At 36.1% G+C, this 19,499-nt stretch overlaps 1 protein-coding gene across 28 annotated transcripts in view; it reads left to right on the top strand.

The window, feature by feature from the left end:
* Window positions 1-19,499, top strand: part of Erc1 (ELKS/RAB6-interacting/CAST family member 1) — a 510,100-nt gene that overhangs the window by 124,593 nt on the left and 366,008 nt on the right. For 16 of the 28 annotated variants that reach the window (XR_015439762.1, XR_015439759.1, XR_015439774.1 and 13 more), the window contains 4 exons: window positions 4,539-4,613; window positions 11,551-11,706; window positions 12,183-12,275; window positions 16,119-16,286. Coding sequence is in view for 22 of the 28 variants with exons in the window: in XM_087182771.1 (XP_087038897.1) it covers window positions 4,539-4,613; window positions 11,551-11,706; window positions 12,183-12,275; window positions 16,119-16,286 (492 nt within the window). In the remaining 6 variants the exon portion in view is untranslated. The remainder of the gene's footprint in view (window positions 1-4,538; window positions 4,614-11,550; window positions 11,707-12,182; window positions 12,276-16,118; window positions 16,287-19,499) is intronic. The other 12 variants (XR_015439770.1, XR_015439760.1, XM_021249903.2 and 9 more) reach the window with 2 other exon arrangements.

Here is a 19,499-nt window from a genome sequence, read left to right as displayed (position 1 = left end):
CCTGTTTTTTTCTGGGTTTTATAGTTTGGCAAGAGTGTTCAATACAGGGCATGACTGTACTGTTGCTAGTAGACAAAGGAGATAGTTGTAGTCCAGATCTGTGCCAGATAATCCCAGGAAGCCTATAGTAGGATTAGGGGAGGGTGCTGGATAATCCCAGCAAATCTGCAGTAGGATTAGGGCAGGGTGCCAGATCTGGTATTTTCAAATCCATAGAAGTTTAGGCTGATCCTGGCTGCTGGTTGGGGTTGGAGCCTGAGTCATTCCGCCCATACCACTATGGGTGTCTGTTTTTGGCCTGATCTCAGCCCCTAATCCCGCATCTCCCACAGTTGTCCCTCACCCACTCACTGTGGGATTTCAACACTAGCAGCCTTTAGGTGAAGCTACCCCACAGGGGCTTGAGGTCCTGGGTTCAGTTGTCCCCTCCCTAATATTGTGTCTGATTAAGCACCCTCTCTGGGGGCCTGCAGTTGCTTAGACTGGAGTCACTCACTAGCTGTTGTAGCACACAAAATCCACTGCTCTTGTTTCACTGGTGCATTTCTCCCTGGAAGACTTTAGAGTCACTGTGTCTCTCAGGTCACACACTGGAAGCAGGGAAGATAGTGTAGATTTCCCCTTCTCTGCTGGCTCCAGTTTTCCCATCAGATCCTTCCTAGGTCCCAGGGATCCACTGCACTCCTTCTTTTCTTCCCTGAGTTGTTATTTTCCAGTATCTGGATTCCAAACTTACTGCTTTGCTATCTTCCTGGAAGGTTGTCTGGTTTCTAAGTTTTGTTTTTGTTTTGGTTTTTTAGTTTGAGACAGAGTTTCACTATGTAGTTCAGGCTGGCCTTGAACTCAGTATGTTGCTGAGGCTTGCCTGGAACTAATGGAGAATCCTCCTTTACCTCAGCCTCCTGAATGCTGAGATTGCAGGTGTGTGCCACAGACAGCTACTTGGTTTCTAATCTTATGTATCCACTTGTAGTAACTTTTCACGTCTCTGTATACTCAGCCTTTGCTTCCAGTTCTTCCTCTTAGAGTCATACAGCCAAAGTTAACCCTTTCTTAGCTATTCTGTATTGTGTAAAATGTTGTGTATGACTTCGGTGTAATTGATGGTTAATAGTTAAGACTGGAATAAAGAGAATCTGTGATTGCCTAACTTATTGGCTGTGAGTGACTCTTAAGTGCTCAGCCTGATAAGGATGACAAGATTGATATAGTTCGTGAATTAATTGTTATTCAGTAAATTCTGACATTATGGAGAGAGACACTTGCATGTCTAGTGTATGTTACTGGCATAGGTTGCTCATACCGAGCATTTAAACCTTCTTTAATAGAAGCCAGCCGAAAATTTTAAAGGTGTTTTCTCTGTATGTTTTTTAAAAAATTGGTTACTAGATGGAATTCAGAAATGATGTGAACTGGCAATAGCTATTAGCTTTAGAAACAAGGAGGGCCTTCATTTGCTATTTTAAAGTGGCCTAAGTAGAGAGGTTAGGATGGAAAATGACTGATCAATCATTCATTTATTCCTTTATTCCTTCATATAATTAAAAATTATTTTTCCACATCCGTTCCTTTTTTATGGTTGCTTAGATATCAAGCAGTGTCTGGGGAACATGCCGTGCATTTCCTACCCTAGTAAAGTTCATAGTCTGATATATAAGAGAAGAAAATTATTCAAAATATAATGTGGTAAGTGTCAAAGGTGAGTGTTATAGCATGCTGTATGAAAAATGAGAGGAGGTACACATAATTACGTGCAGGAGTCAGAATGAGTTAAAAGATACCCTGTGGAACTAATTCTTCAAAGTTGGGTGGCCATTCATTATTTATTCAGTATTCATTCCTTAAATATCTATTGAGCAGGTACCAGTGTGTCAGCTATTGTTATAGGCACTTTGGAGCCAACAGTGAATGAGTGAAACAAAAATCCTGGCCATTGTGGGGCTTACAGTATTATAGAGGGAAACAGAAAGTAAGTAGTGCATATAATAAATAGTATAATACATTAGAGGATAAGTGCTGTGGGAAAAAATGCAGAAAGGAAGTGTGCTCCTTAGATTACACTGAGAAAATTAAACATTAATTTTATTGTGAAAATTTTCAAACCTACACAAAAGTAATAAAGAGTATAGCAGTCCCTCCATGTACTTATCACTCAGCTGTACCAATTACCAGAAGTTTTCCACATTTCTTTCATGTGTCCCCCCTTTTTTTCTTTTTTTCCACCAGCTTTTTAAAAACAAATTTCTGGCAGGAAGTCCTTTCACTCTTACAGACTTTAGTGTGCATCAGAAAAACGTATGGATATTTTCTTACTTAACCACAATGGCATCATCACAACTAATAAACCTAGTAAGATAGAAGAGACATTTGAGCCAAAATTAGGAGGAGGTAAAGTGTTCCCATAGCAGTTTGGAGGAGAGTGTTCAAGTAGCCTGTGCAAAGGTCTTACAGGACTGAAGCATGGCCAGAGTATTTAAGCAGCATATGGCTGAAGTGATTGTGTGCAGGGTGACAAGACTTGAGGTTTTAGGCTTCCAGAAAGACTTTAGCTGTGCTTTGCTTTGCTTCCATGGGGAACCATGTCAGGGTTTTGAGTGAAAAAGTGACAAGATCAAATTTGTATTTAAAAATTGTTCTGTTGAAAATACAGCACGGGGGGGGGGCGGGAAGCTGAAAAGGTTGTTATTGATTAAAAAGTATGTTTTGTTGATTGTCTTTTAGTGGTTCATGCCAGATGGTAGCAGTGAAAATGACAAGAAATCTTTGGGTTTGGAAGATAGAGTTAACTAGATCTCCTAAGTGTGGTTTGAGGAAGAATGTAAAACATACAGAAAACTCATAGCTGTTTGGCCTGAATAACTGAGTAGATTTGGGGAGACCATCAGGAGTTTAATCTTTTTTAAACATACAGGTGGGATACCTACTTATACCTACTTGGATATTTAAGGCTGGTGTTAGGGAAAGAGGTAGCAGAAAGGGTGATGTGTACTATTAATACAGGTTGATTATCAAGCTGAATATCTCTTATCTGACTTGCCTGGAAGCAGAAATTTTTCAGAGTTTGGAGTTTCTCAGATTTGGAATATTTACATAGACTTTAATAATTGGTCATCTCTCATATGAAAATCTGAAACTAGAACTGCTCCAAAGTCTGAAGCCTGAGCATTGTATTGGTGCTCCACAATTTTTGGGTTTATGGTTTTCAGATTAAAGATGTTCAAACATGTAGGTTTGGGCCACAGCTCAGCAGCCAGATAGAATATGTAGTTCTTCATAAACTACTGCTGCTTCAACTGTTGCCTTGATGATTTAGAACTTCTGTCACTTCATTAAGATTACTCTTTTAAGCAAAAGTAACTCAGTGAAGTTGTAGTTACATTTCCTGTTTTTCACAAACCATTCTTTCATGTCAGTCAAGAATGAGTAAGTAGGGGATGGGGATTTAGCTCAGTGGTTCCACCACCTGCCTCACAAGCAGAAGGACCTGAGTTCGATCCCTGGTACCAAAAAAAAAAAAAAAAAAAAAGAATGAATAAGTAAAGTGAAAGTATACTAAAGTATTATATTATCCAACTCTTTTTATTATGCTTAAGATTTATTTCAGATGAAGTATTCATCTCTGGATTCCTTGGGGGCAAGCCCAGGGTACTTTGGGAGTACTGACTAACTCAGAGACATTAGAATCTGACCAGAAAATTACCTGAAGTGGTCTGGTAATTTCAGAATAACCCATGAAGAACCCTAACATCCTTCCTTCCTATCCTGAACTCATTAAAATTTGGGTTAAAAAAACCAAATTGTTTTTCTGACATTTTCTAAACCTGAACTACTTAGGAACATATTCAACATTCTTATCTTTTTCTATCTGTAGTACCATCAGAGAGAGATTTTCATCATAGGTAACCAACTGCTTGTTACTCTAGGGATGGATACTATGGAAGGGATGTTGTCGACATGGATGCTTTCAATAGCTTTGTGCACTGTAGACTTGTGATGTCTTTTAGGTCTCCTTTTTTTTTTTGGTACTGGGGATTGAACTCGGGTCATTGCACTTTTGAGGCAGGCAGCAGAACCACTGAGCTAAATCCCCAGCCCTTTTATGTCTCCTTTTAAAAAGAAAAACTCTTCGAATTCTCTTTTTTGATCATTTGGAGTTATGAGAACAGGTCTTGGAGTTGTGCGAAAGAGTGCCACGTCAACCTCTGATATGCCAGAGTTGTAGCTGTTGTAGTAGCTTGTGTTGGTGTGAATAATTTTTTTTTTTCTTTTTTGGTATAGGGGATCAAACTCAGGACCTTGCACTTGCGAGGCAGGCGTGGTGCCACTGAGCTAAATCCCTGGCCCTGGTGTGAATAATTTTAAATAACTAGGTGTTCAGAGTCAGGGACTCTCCTGCCTGCATGGTTGAAGTAACCCTAAAAGCAGTCTGGATTTTCTGATCCATAGGGAAGAGTGGGTTACATAGAAAAGGGTCAGATACTCATAATATTGAAGTACTTCTCTTTGGGCACTAACTTTCTTTTGCTTATTTTAACTAGGAGATGCACCGCAGGTTTGAGAATGCCCCTGATTCTGCCAAAACAAAGGCTCTGCAAACTGTTATTGAGATGAAGGTAAGTGAGAATCTAATAAAGAATCTCATGAGTTACTTTTCACTTTTAAATCATCATGCATTTTCATATGTGATTTTTATAAAATAGTGGGTAATAATGTTTCACTCATGGGAGATTGAAAGGAAATCCTGACTTAGCAAAAATGACACCTTAAAGGAATTTCGATTTCCTTTCCTTTCAGTTGTAGATCATGATTCAAATCAGACCAGAAAAGAGCTATCTAGAATATCATTAAATCAGTTATTCTTAAGCTTCTTGATATCAGGATCCCATAACTTAAAGTGATAGGCTTACTTTCTTCATTTTAAGAAGATACCCGCCATCTTTACACTTTCAGTTTCTCACACCAGAGAAACTATTCGGTATTTATTCATGTGTGTCTTATTTATTTCACTTAAGAGTATTGCCTCAATGTGCATCCCCTTAGCTATAAATGTCTCTAATTTCTCATTTTTTATGGCTGAGCAGTACTCCATTTTATTAAAAAACCACATTTTCTTTATCCAGTCTCCAGTTGATGGGCATTTGGGCTGTTTCCAAGTTTTAGCTATTACAAACTGTGCTGCTATGAACATGGGCGCACATATATCAGTGTGGTATGATTCTTTTAATTCTTTGGGGAAGATCCCCAGCAGGGGAATAGCGGGGTCAAATGGGACTTCCAGTCCTAGTTCTTTGAGGTATCTCCGTACTGATTTCCACAGTGGTTGCACCAGTCTACACTCCCACCAGCAGGGGAGCAGGGTTCCTCTTTCCTCACACCCCCGCCAGCATTTGTTATTGGTTGATTTCATGATAGCAGCCATTCTTTCTAGGGTGAGGTGGAATCTCAGCATTGTTTTCATTTGCATCTCTTGAATGACCAGTGATGTTGAACATTTTTTCATGTATTTATTTGCTATTTCTACTTCTTTGTGTGAGAAATGTCTGTTCATTTCAGATGCCCATTTTCAGATTGGGTCTTTAAATTTGGGAGTCTTTTTAAGTTCTTTATAGATTTGAGATAGTAGACCTTTGTCTGAGGAAGAGCAGGTGAAGGTTTTTTCCCACATTGTGGGCTGTCTCTTCACACTGTTGGTGGTTTCTCTTGCTGTGCAGAAGCCTTTTAATAAGAAGAGATCCCACTTGTTGATTGGTTGTGCTAGTTCACGGGCAACTGAGGTTTTGTTCATAAAATCTTTTCCTACACTGATGTCTTCAAGAGTTCTACCTAACCTCTGTTCCAAATGGTCCAGAGTTTCTATTTTAATATTTAGATCTTTAATCCATTTTGATTTTAGTTTAGTGCATGGTGAGAGATACATGTCTAGTTTTAATCTTTGGCAAGTTGAAGCCCAGTTTTTCCAACACCATTTATTAAAGAGGCTATCTTTCCTCCATTGAGGGTGTTTGGCTCCTTTATCGAAGATGAGATGGCTGAGTGTGTCTGGCGTTGTTTCTGCATCTTCTGATCTGTTCCACTGGTTCTCAAGTCTGTTTCTTTGCCAGTACCATGCTGTTTTTTTTCACAGTAGCTTTGTAGTATAGTTGCAAGTTGGGGATTGTGATACCCCCTGCCATGTCTCTGTTACCTAGAATTGCTTTTGGTATTCTGGATCTCTTCTTGTTCCAAATGAATTTTTGGATTGTTTTCTCAAGGTCCGTGAAGTATGCTGCTGGGATCTCAATTGGAAATGTGTAATAGGTAATGTGAAATAGGAAGAAAAGGGGCAAAGGGGAAGAAGGTGGGAGGGCTAGAGGAAAGGATAGAAGAGAATGGGATTAATATGAGAAAATGGAAAAATAGGAACAAAATCTTTGTAAATAGGGAGGAATGGAGGGGTTGAAGGGAGGGCTGGGCAAGGGTGAAAAATAAGAACCAAGAGAGACTATGTCAAGGTGCAAATTGCCAATGATGAATGTCATTATATTGTATACCTAAAATGTACCATTGATTAGAATGAATAATCGATAATGCAAAATAGGAAGAAAAGGTCCAAAGGGGTAGGGGTAGTGGGAGGGGCAGGGGAAAGGAAAGAAGGGAAAGGAAAAATGATGAGAAATGGAAAAAATGGAAATAAAGTCTTTGTAAATAGGGAAGGGTGGAGGGCGTGAAGGGAGGGCTATGAATGGGGAAAACGTAAGAACCAAGATGCATTATGTAAAGGTATAATTCCCAGTGAGAAATGTAATTGTGTTGTATACCTACAATGTACCAATAAAATAATTTAATAAAAAAAAAAAGAAGATACCTGCCAAATAGCAAGTCTCAATAATCATATTTTTCCACTTGTTCTTTTAAGCAAAAGTTGTTTTCCATGAAGAATATCCTGTTCTGCTTGCAACTCAAAGCAGCATACAAGTACCATTGCTAGGGACATCCATGATACCTCAGTGTACAGTGAAAGTGTTTCATATTGCTTCCCATTGTGTCACACAGAATATTAAAAAGGTTTATATTTGAAATTTATTAAAAGTAATACTATTTACTGCGTTATCAAGGACATTCTTTAAAATCTTTTTTTTCTTGCTGTGAGTCCCTGACACTGAAGAATATCATATCTTTTAGCATGAATTTGTGCCATTCCCGTGCTATGTGCTCAGGCGTTAACAGTTTTGCTTTTATACCTTTAGAGCCAATTGTCAACACAGTGGAAAAATCAAATGATATCATAGTGCTACTGTGGAAATAGTTTTGACTTTGTGAAAGGATCTAAAAGACCTTCAGGGTTTTAGAAATTTTATTTTGAAAACTCAGCTTTAAGTTAGTGAACAGGTAGAAATCTTTAACGTGTATGATATAAATAAGAACTTGCTTTCAGAGTTAAACTTCTTGAGTTGAAAATCTAGCTACGCTTAATCAGTTGTGTGACATGAAACAAATTACCTAACTTCTCTGTATCTCAATTTCTTTATTAATAAATGGTGATAAGAGTACCATCCAGTAAGTTGTTTTGAGGTTTCAGTTAGTTAAAACCTATAAAACACTTTGAACAGGCTCTCACACGTAGCAAATATTTAATCCATGTTAGCTGCTGCTGCTGAGGTCCACCTGCTCAGATCTGTTTGCTTGATGCTCACAAACCACAGGAGACATAATGAAAAGGTAAAAAACTAACTCCAGGAGGTGGAGGGGCCTTATGTTGCCTCAGATCACCATCCCACTGTGTGCCAGTGTGCAAGGGCCTTCTATAGAAGGAAGAAACAAGAGTGGGGATACAGTGAGACAGTAAACAGCTCCCAAAGTGTTTTTCATTCACTTCTGATCCTTTTAGGCTTCTTTTCTCCGGTCTTCTTCCATAGAAGCTGGACTGTGACCTCCTGGGGCTGGCATCTGCATATTCTGTCTGTTCATCTACATTAAGGATAGAATGGGGTAGCAATTTATGTCCTCTGCCTGAAGAAGTTTTGAAAAGCAGTTTGTCTCTAAAAGAAAAAAACAATTATAACTATTAAAGATTCCTTTTGCCCTGTTTGGTACAGATTGACATTGTGGTTTGTGTTGTGGGCCTTCATTTTATATTTTTAAATACAACAATACTTAATTACTACTATCGAAATAATTTTATGTAAATAAGTGCTCCTCAGGTACAATTATGAGAACTATTTTTAAAATTTGGATAATTTCCTCTTAAAATTTGTTTAAATTGTGTATATCTTTATTCTTAAAGGGAAAGGGATTTAACAAACATATTACAAATTACTGAATTCTGTGTTCTTTGTAGATAATTAGCATTCTTGAATAACAGTCTTACAAGGACCTTTAAAATGGTTTAATTTCATAGTTTTATCTCATTAACATTCACAACAGGTTTATTTGTTCATGTTATTCCTGATCCTTGTTGATACCTAAGAATAAAACACCCAAATGTACAGAATTATTTCTTTACTCATTTTTTTGGGGGGGGGGGAACCAGGGATCGAACTCAGGACCTTGCACTTGTGAGGCAGGCGCTGGAACCACTGAGCTGAATCCCCAGCCCACTCATCTTTTGATAAAATGGGGGAAATGTAATCTTTTTTGTTGTTGTTGTTTTGAGACAGGGTCTCACAATGTAGTTCAGGCCGACCTTGAACTCACTATGTAGTCCACGCTGACCTCAAACTCCTGCCTCAGCCTCTCGAGTGCTAGGATTACAGGCATTTGCCACCGTGCGCAGAGAGGAAGTGTAATCTTTAATTGGCAGCGGATCTGTTTTAAGTTGTGTTATATTTGCTGAGAAACAAGATGCTGGTGAGTGAAAGAGTCAAGTGACTGTTATATTGCAATCATAACTGAAATAGCTGAGTTGCTGAGAAAGCAGCATGTAGTGCAGGCAAATAATGAATCAAGGAGTGTTTGGGGGAACAGATAGAAAGATGATGGATAGATAGTGAAAGAGCCCAGTAATATTCAAGGTGATGTAAGTTTTCTCTCCCTGTCTTCCTCTTCCTTTCTTCCTGCCTTATTCCTTCACCTACCATCTTCTGTCCTTCCATCTTTTCTTTTTTCTGCTCCTCTACCCCTTCCCCCCTTTTCTTTACTTTTTCTTTTTTTCTTTAGCAATGAAAAGATTTAGCAGGGAAAAATTACTCTGTTGCTCTAGGGTTAGATTGCCTTTGGGTAGGAATAGTAGAGTGATAGGGATGTAAATGAATTGAGGGTGATGATAACTGAGTATTTGGTATGATCAATTCTGGAGTGTATGCAGGATATGGAAGGAAGATTCAGATGGACTGATAGGTTCAGAGAACTGTGAAACAGAGAACTGTAAAAGTTAGGGAAGTAGAGTTCTCTGTGAGATTGAAGAACAGAAATAATTAGAGTAAAGGTACATTTGGCTTGAGAAGAGAGTCCTGGTTGGTGAAAGGACCCAGAGTGCAGTCCTGCACACTGCGTAGCTGAAATTGACTGGAGGTTGATGACACTGGAATTGAAGATCTTAAGGATTTGGACACTGAAATCCTACAGTGATGGTAACAGTGGCCATTGAAAGGAGGATTGTGAAAGAGTGCCAGACTTCATAAGATGGTAGGATTGTTGAGAACTCCCTTGATGGCAGCATGAGTTGAAAAAGGACATAAGCTTTACCTAAAGGGCAACACTATTGAGGAACTAAGAGAACACCAACTTTATCTCTTGTTCTTTTGTGCTGTGAGGGTTACTAGAGGGAGTTCAGAGAAATTATATGGAAAGCCAGCTTTTTTGGGGGGCAGGGAGAAAACTTTTGAATTTTGATATCTTGGGGAATTTAACCACTTAACCAGTCCAATTGCCTAAATATAGGATGACCAAAAATTGCATATTTTTTCACTAATTTTAATAAGATAATATAACAGGAAATATAAAAACAGTAATATTTCTGTGTATGGTATATGTTAAAACATTCAGTGTGTATTGAATATGAAACATTATAATCCGGTTAGTAGTATCTAGTCTCTTTCTGAATTTTTTTGCATTACTGTCTTTCTTTGAACAGCACACTACTTTTTTTTTTCTCTCTTGGTACGGGGGATTGAACTCAGGACCTTGCTCTTGCCAGGCAGGTGCGGCATCACTAAGCTACATCCCTAGCCTAAATAACACACTTTACACTGTGTTGGCTTCTTTTTTTTCCTCTGGGTGGTATAATTTCAATAAAATGTCTACCCACTAAACGTGATGGTGAAGACATAGATGATGGATGTCCTGATTGGCATTTTGCTATCCTGTATTTTTCAGTTATTTGGTCTATTAGACCTAATCTCAGTTGTAAATTTAGATTGTTTTAAACTCCCTTGTTCTGAATAAATAATAAATGAGTTCCATATTGTTTGGTCCAGAAGGTGTATAAATATTTTATAATAATATTTTTTCCTAGCTTTTTGATTACAGGACAGTTTGTTAGATGTTGGTTAACTCTGTCAATACCACCCATAGAATTATTACAATTATTGACCACTACTGGAATTTTTTTAGCTCTATTTCTTCCTTCAAATTCTTTCATTTCTGTGTTATGAATAATTGACAATAAGACATCTTTTTTGTTTTTCTGTTTCATAATACAGACTCTATTGATATGCTAACATTTTCCTCTTTTCAGTTTTTTCTTTTGAAGATATTTTGGTACTTCTTTCCTATTCAGTATCAGTGTCCCAAATATGTCCATTTTATAAAAGAATATCACTGAGTTCTGGAGAAGTATAAAAATTATATCTAGTGTACTTACAATAAGAATTTTTATAGATTGTAGCACAAAATTACAGGTTAATTTTCACAAATAACACCAATTGTAAAAGAAAATAACCATAACTTACTATTAGATTTCCTTAGAAGGGCCAGGGATTTAGCTCAGTGGCACTGTGCCTGCCTTGGAAGTGCAAGGTCCTGAGTTCGATATCTGGTAGTAAAAAAAGAAAAAAAAAAGATTTCACTAGAAACAAACATCAAAGGTGAACACAATACTAAAAATAAAAAAGTATGCAAAAAAGTCAGTATAAGACAAGTAGACATATGAGTGTATCTCATGCAAACAAGAATTGACTGGTTGAAATGACACCTGCCTGAGCAACGTTTGGGATAGTCAGTATGTAAACAAACACACTGCCTGAGTAATGGTTGGAATAAACTGTGAAATGATTAACAAAGAGTGGAGAAATTCAGTAGGCCCAGTGGGATTGGTTTATCAGTGATGGAGGATCAAGGGGTAAGGAAGTAGAGAGAAGTAAGGCAAAAAGGAACTTGCTTGTGCAGTTAATTTTTTTTTTTTTTGTACTGGGAATTGAACCCAGGGCTTTGCGCTTATATTGTGGATATGAGAGTTCTCCTCTTCCCTTCTATGTGACTATAAAGAATACATTTTAGAAGCGAGGCACCAAATGCCAGGCAGCAGTTTTCTGTATATTTATTTTTATTAATTTTACATTTTAAAGAACTGGTTATTCAGCTTCTTTGCATTTTTGTGACTACTTTAACACTTAATTCTTTTATTGTCCTTAGGATTCAAAAATTTCCTCTATGGAGCGTGGGCTCCGAGACCTGGAAGAGGAAATTCAGATGCTGAAATCAAATGGGGCTTTGAGTACAGAAGAACGGGAGGAAGAAATGAAGCAAATGGAGGTGTATCGGAGCCATTCTAAATTTATGAAAAATAAGGTAATGATATGTGATATTTTAGTTTTTAGGAAAGAATTGAAAATTTGATACTATCTTTGCCTCTTTAGTGATGATAAAGATCTGCTTTACTTTTTATCAAACTTCAGGGCATTTTTTGAAATGAAGTTAAAGTCAGAATTAAAGCCAGAATTAAAACCAGAGTTACTCACATTGTATCATTATTGGAAGTTTTTATTTAAAAGAAATTTGCTTGTTTGAGGCACACCAATAATCCCAGCTCTGAGAGGCTGAGACAGGAGGATTGCTGTGAGTTGGAGGCTAGCCTGGGCTACATAGTGAGTTCAAGGTCAGCCTGAGCTACAAAGCGAGACCCCAAAAAGGGGGGAGGGTTTAGGAGGAGAGATTGGATTGTGTTATATAAGATAATTGTTATTTCCAGTGGCCTCTTGAGGTCAAAAACAGATAAAAAGAACTAAGTTGACAAGAGTGAAAAAAGAATAACAATGTCGTGACAGGTAGAGCAACTGAAGGAGGAACTAAGTTCGAAAGAGGCTCAAGGGGAGGAGCTGAAAAAGAGAGCAGCTGGTCTTCAGGCTGAGGTCTTTGCCGTAAGATTTACTTCTCTGTGTGCCATGGTCCCATGGTGGAACCCTGCTAGCTCTGGCTTCTGAGTGGCTTACACTTTTCTATGGTTGGCAGCTTTGCCCATTACTGGCACTAACCAGCCTGTTCTGCTCTTTAACCAACTCCTTCTGTTCACCAGTGTGTCCCACATGTCAACTTTGTGTGTACTGAGCCCTCACTTGGAAGCCCTACACTTGGCTCTTTATTGTTGCTTTTGCCACTCTATGGATATTTCAAAGCTTGTTTTTTTCTGAATCCATTATTAATAGAAACAGATACTTGTTGATTTATATGAATGTTGGTTGTCTTTTCTTCTTAGATATAGGAATATGCAGATGTTTTAGGCTCATCACCTAGACTATTTGAATTTGAAATTCTCAAGTTCTTTACCTTCTTATGTAGACATTATCTTTTTAAGTTCTGATGGGTGATTTTCTAACAAAATTGTTATTTTCTTTAGGACAGATGTATAGAAAATATGAGCTTATTTAGAGTTGCATAGGGAATTAGAATTAGTCTAAATCTAGTTCAGCCTTCTGTATAATGAATTTAACATTTCAAAATATACAAAACATAATAAGATAGCACTTGTACACATATGAGATGTAAAAAATATAGTGAGTATTTAAATTTTAAAAATTTATTTTAGTAAAAGATACATTGCCATTCAAAATATTCCCTCTTGCTTTGAACACACTCAGCCCATCATTTTTTCCACTTTCTGAAGCATCTTTTGTGAGTGTCTTTAGTTGCACTGTTATGCTTGCCTTGGTAACCCTGAAGTGATCCAAAATATTTTACCTTTCATGGTCATTTTGATTTTGGAGAAGAGCCAAAAGTTGCATGGTGCTAGATCTTATGAATAAGGTGGATGAAACACTGTGTAATTTTTTTTTATTTGACAGAAATTGCTTAATTGTTAATTAGATATTTGATGAATGTTTAAATTTTAAAAAATTTATTGCAGTAAAAAATAGTGGCATTAATCCTCAAAATACTTAACCCTCTCCACTTCAAACACATGTATCCCATCATTTTTGACAATGTGTCTTTTAGTGTAATAAGTTTTTAAAATTTAAACATCCACAGAGTTTTTGATCATTCCTTGTTTCATATGCGTTTTGTAACCCCCTGAGAATATCAATCCAATTTATACATGAAGAAACCAAGGTAACAGAATGGTGCCTAGGAAAGCACAGCTAATAAGAAGTGGGGTTTGATTTTACACAAGCAGAAAGTATGATTCCAGAAAGGGTGCCGATAAGCTCTTTATTATCTGTCTTATATTTGAATGTGTACATACTTGCTAAACTGTCAGGAGAAACTGCTCCTAGAAATAATTTTTGGCTAAAACTCAAATGTAGAATTAAAAAATAAAAACTTATGCTAATTTGGTATGTTTTGGGGACCATTTTATAGTAGAAATAAAAAAGTGAAATATTTTGTTTGAAAAGGTCTAATTTGGCTTATGATATAACAATGTAGTCTCTAGAAATGTTGATCTATAACTTCTTTTTTTCATAGCTAATATTCATTTCTTTTTCATGTCAACTGATAGGGTAAAGTCATTTCATACTTTATTGAATTCCTAACCAATACTTTACAATAGCTTTAACTAATTAATTCATATAAATTTGGCATTGATATAATTTTTCCATGTTAGCAGTTGGGAACAAAAAAACCAAGAGAGGTAAGGCAATTGCCCAGAGATACACAGCTAGCTCAGCCTAACGTGTGACTGACTGGAAAGCCTTGTGCTCCTTGTGCTTATTTTGCTTTCCATTTATTATATTTTCTCCCCTTCTTAACCTTCTAGGAAAATTTGTGCTTCTAAATTCTGCTCTTAATTAAAATATTTTCTTCTTTTTCTCAGCCTTTAAAGTCAATATAGCTGTATGTGAAACTATATGTGAAACTTGTTTAATAATGCAGATATAGAGGAAATTCACATTTTATGTTTATTTTTGATTCCATGATTGTTAGTAGATGGAAATTTAAGTGATCTTTAAAGCCATAGTTCTTTACTAAAGAAGTTGTAACAGGGATTAATAGTAGAGTGTATTACTTGTTGGTAAGAGAATATCATAAATATCTTTAGGTACTTTGCATACAATAAAGATTCAGAAATCTTCATTGAATAAATAACCATGTAAACAGAAATTTTATGTATGAGTAAATGCTTGTTTTTTGTTGAAATAGAAGATTGAGTTGGAAGTTTATTTTTAGTTTCTCATGGAAAATACTGTGGATACATTCAAGTTTTTAAAAATGGACCTTTTGTTTCATTTGTGCTACCAAAGTTACTCGATTTATTGTCAAATTTATACCTTGAATTTTATTTTAGTGCCTTGCTAGATGCTAGATATAATTAATTAATTAATTTATCTTTGGGGAGGGGTCTGGGGATCCAACTCAGGTCCTTGCGCTTGCGCAGCAGGTGGCAAAACCACTGAGCTAAATCTCTGGCCCATGCTAGATATAATTTAAAAGCAGATCTGATTTCTACTTACTTGGCTTAACAGGGTAAGTGACTTTTTAAAAATTCTTAGAAATAATAGGAATGTAAAGATGTTTGAGGAAAATATTTTTTATCTTAAGAGATATTTATGGAAAGATGATTGGCATCAGTTGATTGATTTATGGGTTATCCTTTCAGGGTTATGAAGGTTCTTACAGAATGAGATTTTATACATTCTCTTTAAGTCACATACTTTTATCCATTTAGTTGATATGACATATTATAGATGATAGAATATTACAGATTGAATCTTTTTTTTAAAGTTTTAGACACATAACTCATTAAAATTATAGGATTTAAAAAAAAATCACAAGACTGGTAATCCCTAAGTAGCTTTTTAAAAAAAAATCTCACCTGGTTGTAGGGCAGAGTAAGGCACTGTTCTTTTTTTTTTTTTTTTAATTTTATTTTATTGGTACATTTTAGGTATACAATATAATGACATTCATCATTGGAAATTTGGACCTTTACATAATCTCTCTTGGTTCTTATTTTTCCCCCCCTTCCCCTGCCCTCCCTTCAACCCCTCCATCCCTGGCTATTTACAAAGACTTTATTTGCATTTTTTCATTTTCTCGTATTAATTCCATTCCCTTCTTTCCTTTCCCCTTCCCCTCCCCCTTTGCCCCTTTTATTCCTATGAAAGTAGCTTTTTAAAATGAGAATTTTATGAAACTGAGAAGGAAAGTAAAATTTAAAAGAAGCACAAGACTAGCTTTTGAATTTGGTTTAAATAGTACTAGGAGATTTCTCTTCTTCCTCTTCCTCTTCTTCCTCTTCTTCCTCTTCCTCCTCTTCCTCTTCTTCTTTCTCTTCTTCTTCCTCCTCCTCTTCTCCCTCCCTCTCTCCGTCCTCCCTCCCTCTCTCCTTCCCCTCTTTCTCTCTCTTTTTCTTTCTTTCTCTCTCTCTCTCTTTCTTTGTCACCTAATTGAATTGGAATATCCTTTCTCTGCATTTCTTTTCTAAATGGTTTTAAGGACTATTTAAAGACAATAAATGAAAACTGGAAAAGTCCCTGTTTGTTGAATAAACTTAGTGTTTGGGGGTTGGGGGTAGACCCAAGATTAGGTGATGACAAAAGAGAAATATGTCCTATTATAATTATTTGGTTATTTGCTGTGATGGGGAATGAACCCAAACCCACATGCTAGGCAGGTACTCTACCACTAAACCACACCTCCAGCCTCTGACTATTCTGTCATAAAATTATTGTTGCGTTAAATTTCATATCTTGTTACTTAGATCTCTCATGAGTCTAGATAAGATGTGGTTATGTCTTTTGTTCCTTACAGTGTTTTTTTTTTTCCAGATTGGCCAAGTGAAACAGGAGCTGTCCAGAAAGGACACAGAGCTACTGGCCTTGCAGACAAAGCTGGAAACACTCACAAACCAGTTCTCAGACAGTAAGCAACATATTGAAGTGCTGAAGGAGTCCTTGACTGCTAAGGAACAGAGGGCTGCCATCCTACAGACTGAGGTAAAAGAATCCTGCAATTTGTGTGGAGTGATTCCTTGGCACCTTTTCATAAACCTCTGATTTGCTATTTTTGTTATGTTTAGAGTTGGAAAATAGAAATAATGTTAGGATTTGTTTTTTAGAAATGTGATTAGTTACTGTAGTAAAATATAACCATCTTGTTTCAGTTGTTAGATCTAACAAATTAAAACTGGTTTGTGCATTCTTATTTAACTTGCAAATGAAGTAATAATTATAAAAAAGAAACCTTTGATTTAGAAGCTTTAATTTTCATCCGTGATTAATTGTTATGCTTAACAGTGAACTTGGTTACCCTGTGCTTGGGTTACACAGTGTCTTAATTTTTGATAGTATAAATAACTTTATGAAGAGAAACTGTGGAATCTATAGAATTTGTAAATGTTTTAAATGTAGTTTTGAGCCACATATCAGTAGACAAAGATTCTGTTTGAAAATAAGGTTAATATTTTTAGGAATCTTAGAAAATTATTTAGGCTCTTGGTCCTTATTTCAGGTAGGAATACACAGTCCCAGACAAATTTTCATCTCTTATATTTTCAGTGATTAAGGACAACAAATTGACGATAATATTTGGGTTTATTGTCTTAATGTAAAGATCTTTAAAACTGTTTAGTGAAATATGTAATTTAGGTATGAATAGGTAAACAGTTCTGCTTTATAGAAGAAAGAGAAGGCATGTGATGTAGATCTCTCATGAGTCTAGATAAGAGGTGGTTGTTTCTATTGTTCCTTACAGTGTTTTCTTTTCCAGATTGGCCAGTTTGTTTTCCCTTTTTAGACAACCAGACAATAGATAAATAAAGGCATAATTTGATGGAAAAGAAGGTAGAGGAGGAAAAACAAAGAATAAAAAATTATAATTTTGTACTACCAGCATCTTCAAGTGTAGAGAGGAATGGGTAACAACGTAGGGAAAGGACTAAAACTATTTCCTGTCATATTCTTTTGTCAGTCTGTTTTCAGGGTTTATTGTAAATGAGAAATTTGGATGATGTATTGGTTATATTTTTTCCTTTTTAATCATATTTTGTCAAATATCAGCTTAACTATCTTACAGAGATGTTTTGGTTATAACATTACAAGATGTAGTAGTGGCTTAAGGCTCTGACTCTAGAATCATAATTACTGAGTTTGGACTTTAATTCTACATTTATAACATGAATAGACTAGATAGTAGCACTTAACTCAGATGTTTGCTTTTAGAGTGAAACTGATTATATCTGTATAGTAGCAGGCACATAGCATGGTCTTTATATTAATTTGTCATTGTCATCATCATCATAATTATTGTAATAAAATTAGCTTGTATATGTAGGTTATTAAGATATTTTTAAGAGAACATAGTTGGTTTTCTTTCATTGTCGTAATTTTTTTGAGAATAGCTGCTCTTTCATATTTTATTGGGTTAACTTATTTAAGGAATTACAAATATAAAACTGTCTGTAAAATATTACCTGCAAAAATATTGATTTATGGCTTCATATTAGTTTTTCACTTTAGTAGCTTGTGCATGCAGAACTACAAAAGGGTCAGTAGAGGGTGCCAGTGTCTTAGAGGTGGGCCTTGCATCTAAGTTTGCTACTGTGATAGCTTTGGATAGAGGTAGCAGGTGTGAGAACTGGAGAACCAAGCAGTTCGTAAATGATAATGCAGACATTTAAAAGCTTGTCACAGTCTAATAAATAACTTTTCCCCTTTGGCAATCCATCCTTGTCTTTGTACCCAACTCAAGTAATGTTCTTATTAGATAGGTCTCACATAGATGGGCTCCTGATTGGTTTCCTGTACCACAGAGAATAAAGACTATCTGTCATCATTCTTGGATGGTTTTTATATTTGTTTTTAGCCATTGTGGGAGTAGCTGATTCTCAGTGATTACACTAAGTAAGTTACTAAGACAGTTGCTTAAATACAACCATCTCATCCTAAATAGTGAGTATTAAAGCTAACTTACATTTGAATTTGGGGTGATTTTAAGAATGTAATATGCTTATTTATTAGCATTTATTGTAAAAAATTTCTCTGGTGACATTTGACCAGAGTCACCTTTTCCAGGGCTGGGGATTTAGGTCAGTGGCACCGCACTTGCCTCCCAAGCACAAGGTCCTGAGTTTGATCCCTGGTACCACAAAAAAAAAAAAAAAAAAAAAGTCACCTTTTTCAAAGCACCTTTTACACAATACAGTTCAACGAAAGTCTTTACTAGCTCTTTGAATGTTCTCATGTATTTCTGTACTGTGCTTGTAATTGATTTTGTGTACTTCTCTGTAGCTATCCTAGGCTCTGATCTGATACTCATCACTAAATTAAGTATATATGAAAAATAATGTGGATCTTGGAGATTTTTTAAATTTTAAAAATCATTTAAGGCAGACAGCGATGAGAGAAAGACCTGTTTGAGGTACATGGAACAAGGCCCTCTGTTGTTATACCGTGTACAGTATGTATGGAATTGGTCCTGCTTTATAAACATTTCTTTTATTCTGTTGACCTTCTCAGAGGTGGACTGGATTTCATAAGAATCGTGGTTAAAAGTATAGGCTTTGGCATCAGACCGGGACTTAAAGCCCAACTCTGTATGTTCATCATTGTGTGACCATAGATGAGTTACTTTATCTCTTTAAGCTTCCATTTCCTTTTCTGTAAAATAAAGAAAATAACAATACCAACTTCCTAAGATCGTTATGGCTAAAATAGATATTTAATTATGTATCTCTTATCTGAATATGTAAGGAGACTTAAAATTTAGTGGGTTAAAAGTATTCCAAAACAACTTATAGTTTGTTGCACATTTATTTTATTTGGTCTCTTGTCTTATTTGTTCCTCATAGAAATAGGATGAGATAGGCAAGAAAGTACTGTTTTGCTTTTATAACTGAGGATTAGAAGTGCTTATTAGCACATTACATTTGATTGGCACTTTGCTGTCACTAGTAATCCTGGAACTTTTGATGTTGGTTACATTATTTTCACTAATTTTTCTGTTTATGCCCACTTTCTTATTCCTAAATCTTCTTACTATACTGTGAGTTCTCATTGAGGTTTTTTTTTTTTGGTACCGGGGATCGAACTCGGGTACTTGCGCTTGCACAGCAGGCGGTGAAACCACTGAGCTAAATCCCCGGCCCTCATTGAGGTTTTTAAAGATGATTTTTCTGTATGCAGAGCTGACCTAATTTTACTTATGAACTA

This window comes from Heterocephalus glaber, unplaced genomic scaffold (assembly GCF_053883595.1).
Source record: "Heterocephalus glaber isolate CG9 unplaced genomic scaffold, H.glaber_assembly_v1.0 deba00000281, whole genome shotgun sequence".
NCBI lineage: Eukaryota > Metazoa > Chordata > Mammalia > Rodentia > Bathyergidae > Heterocephalus > Heterocephalus glaber.
This window is presented reverse-complemented; position numbering and strand designations above follow the sequence as displayed.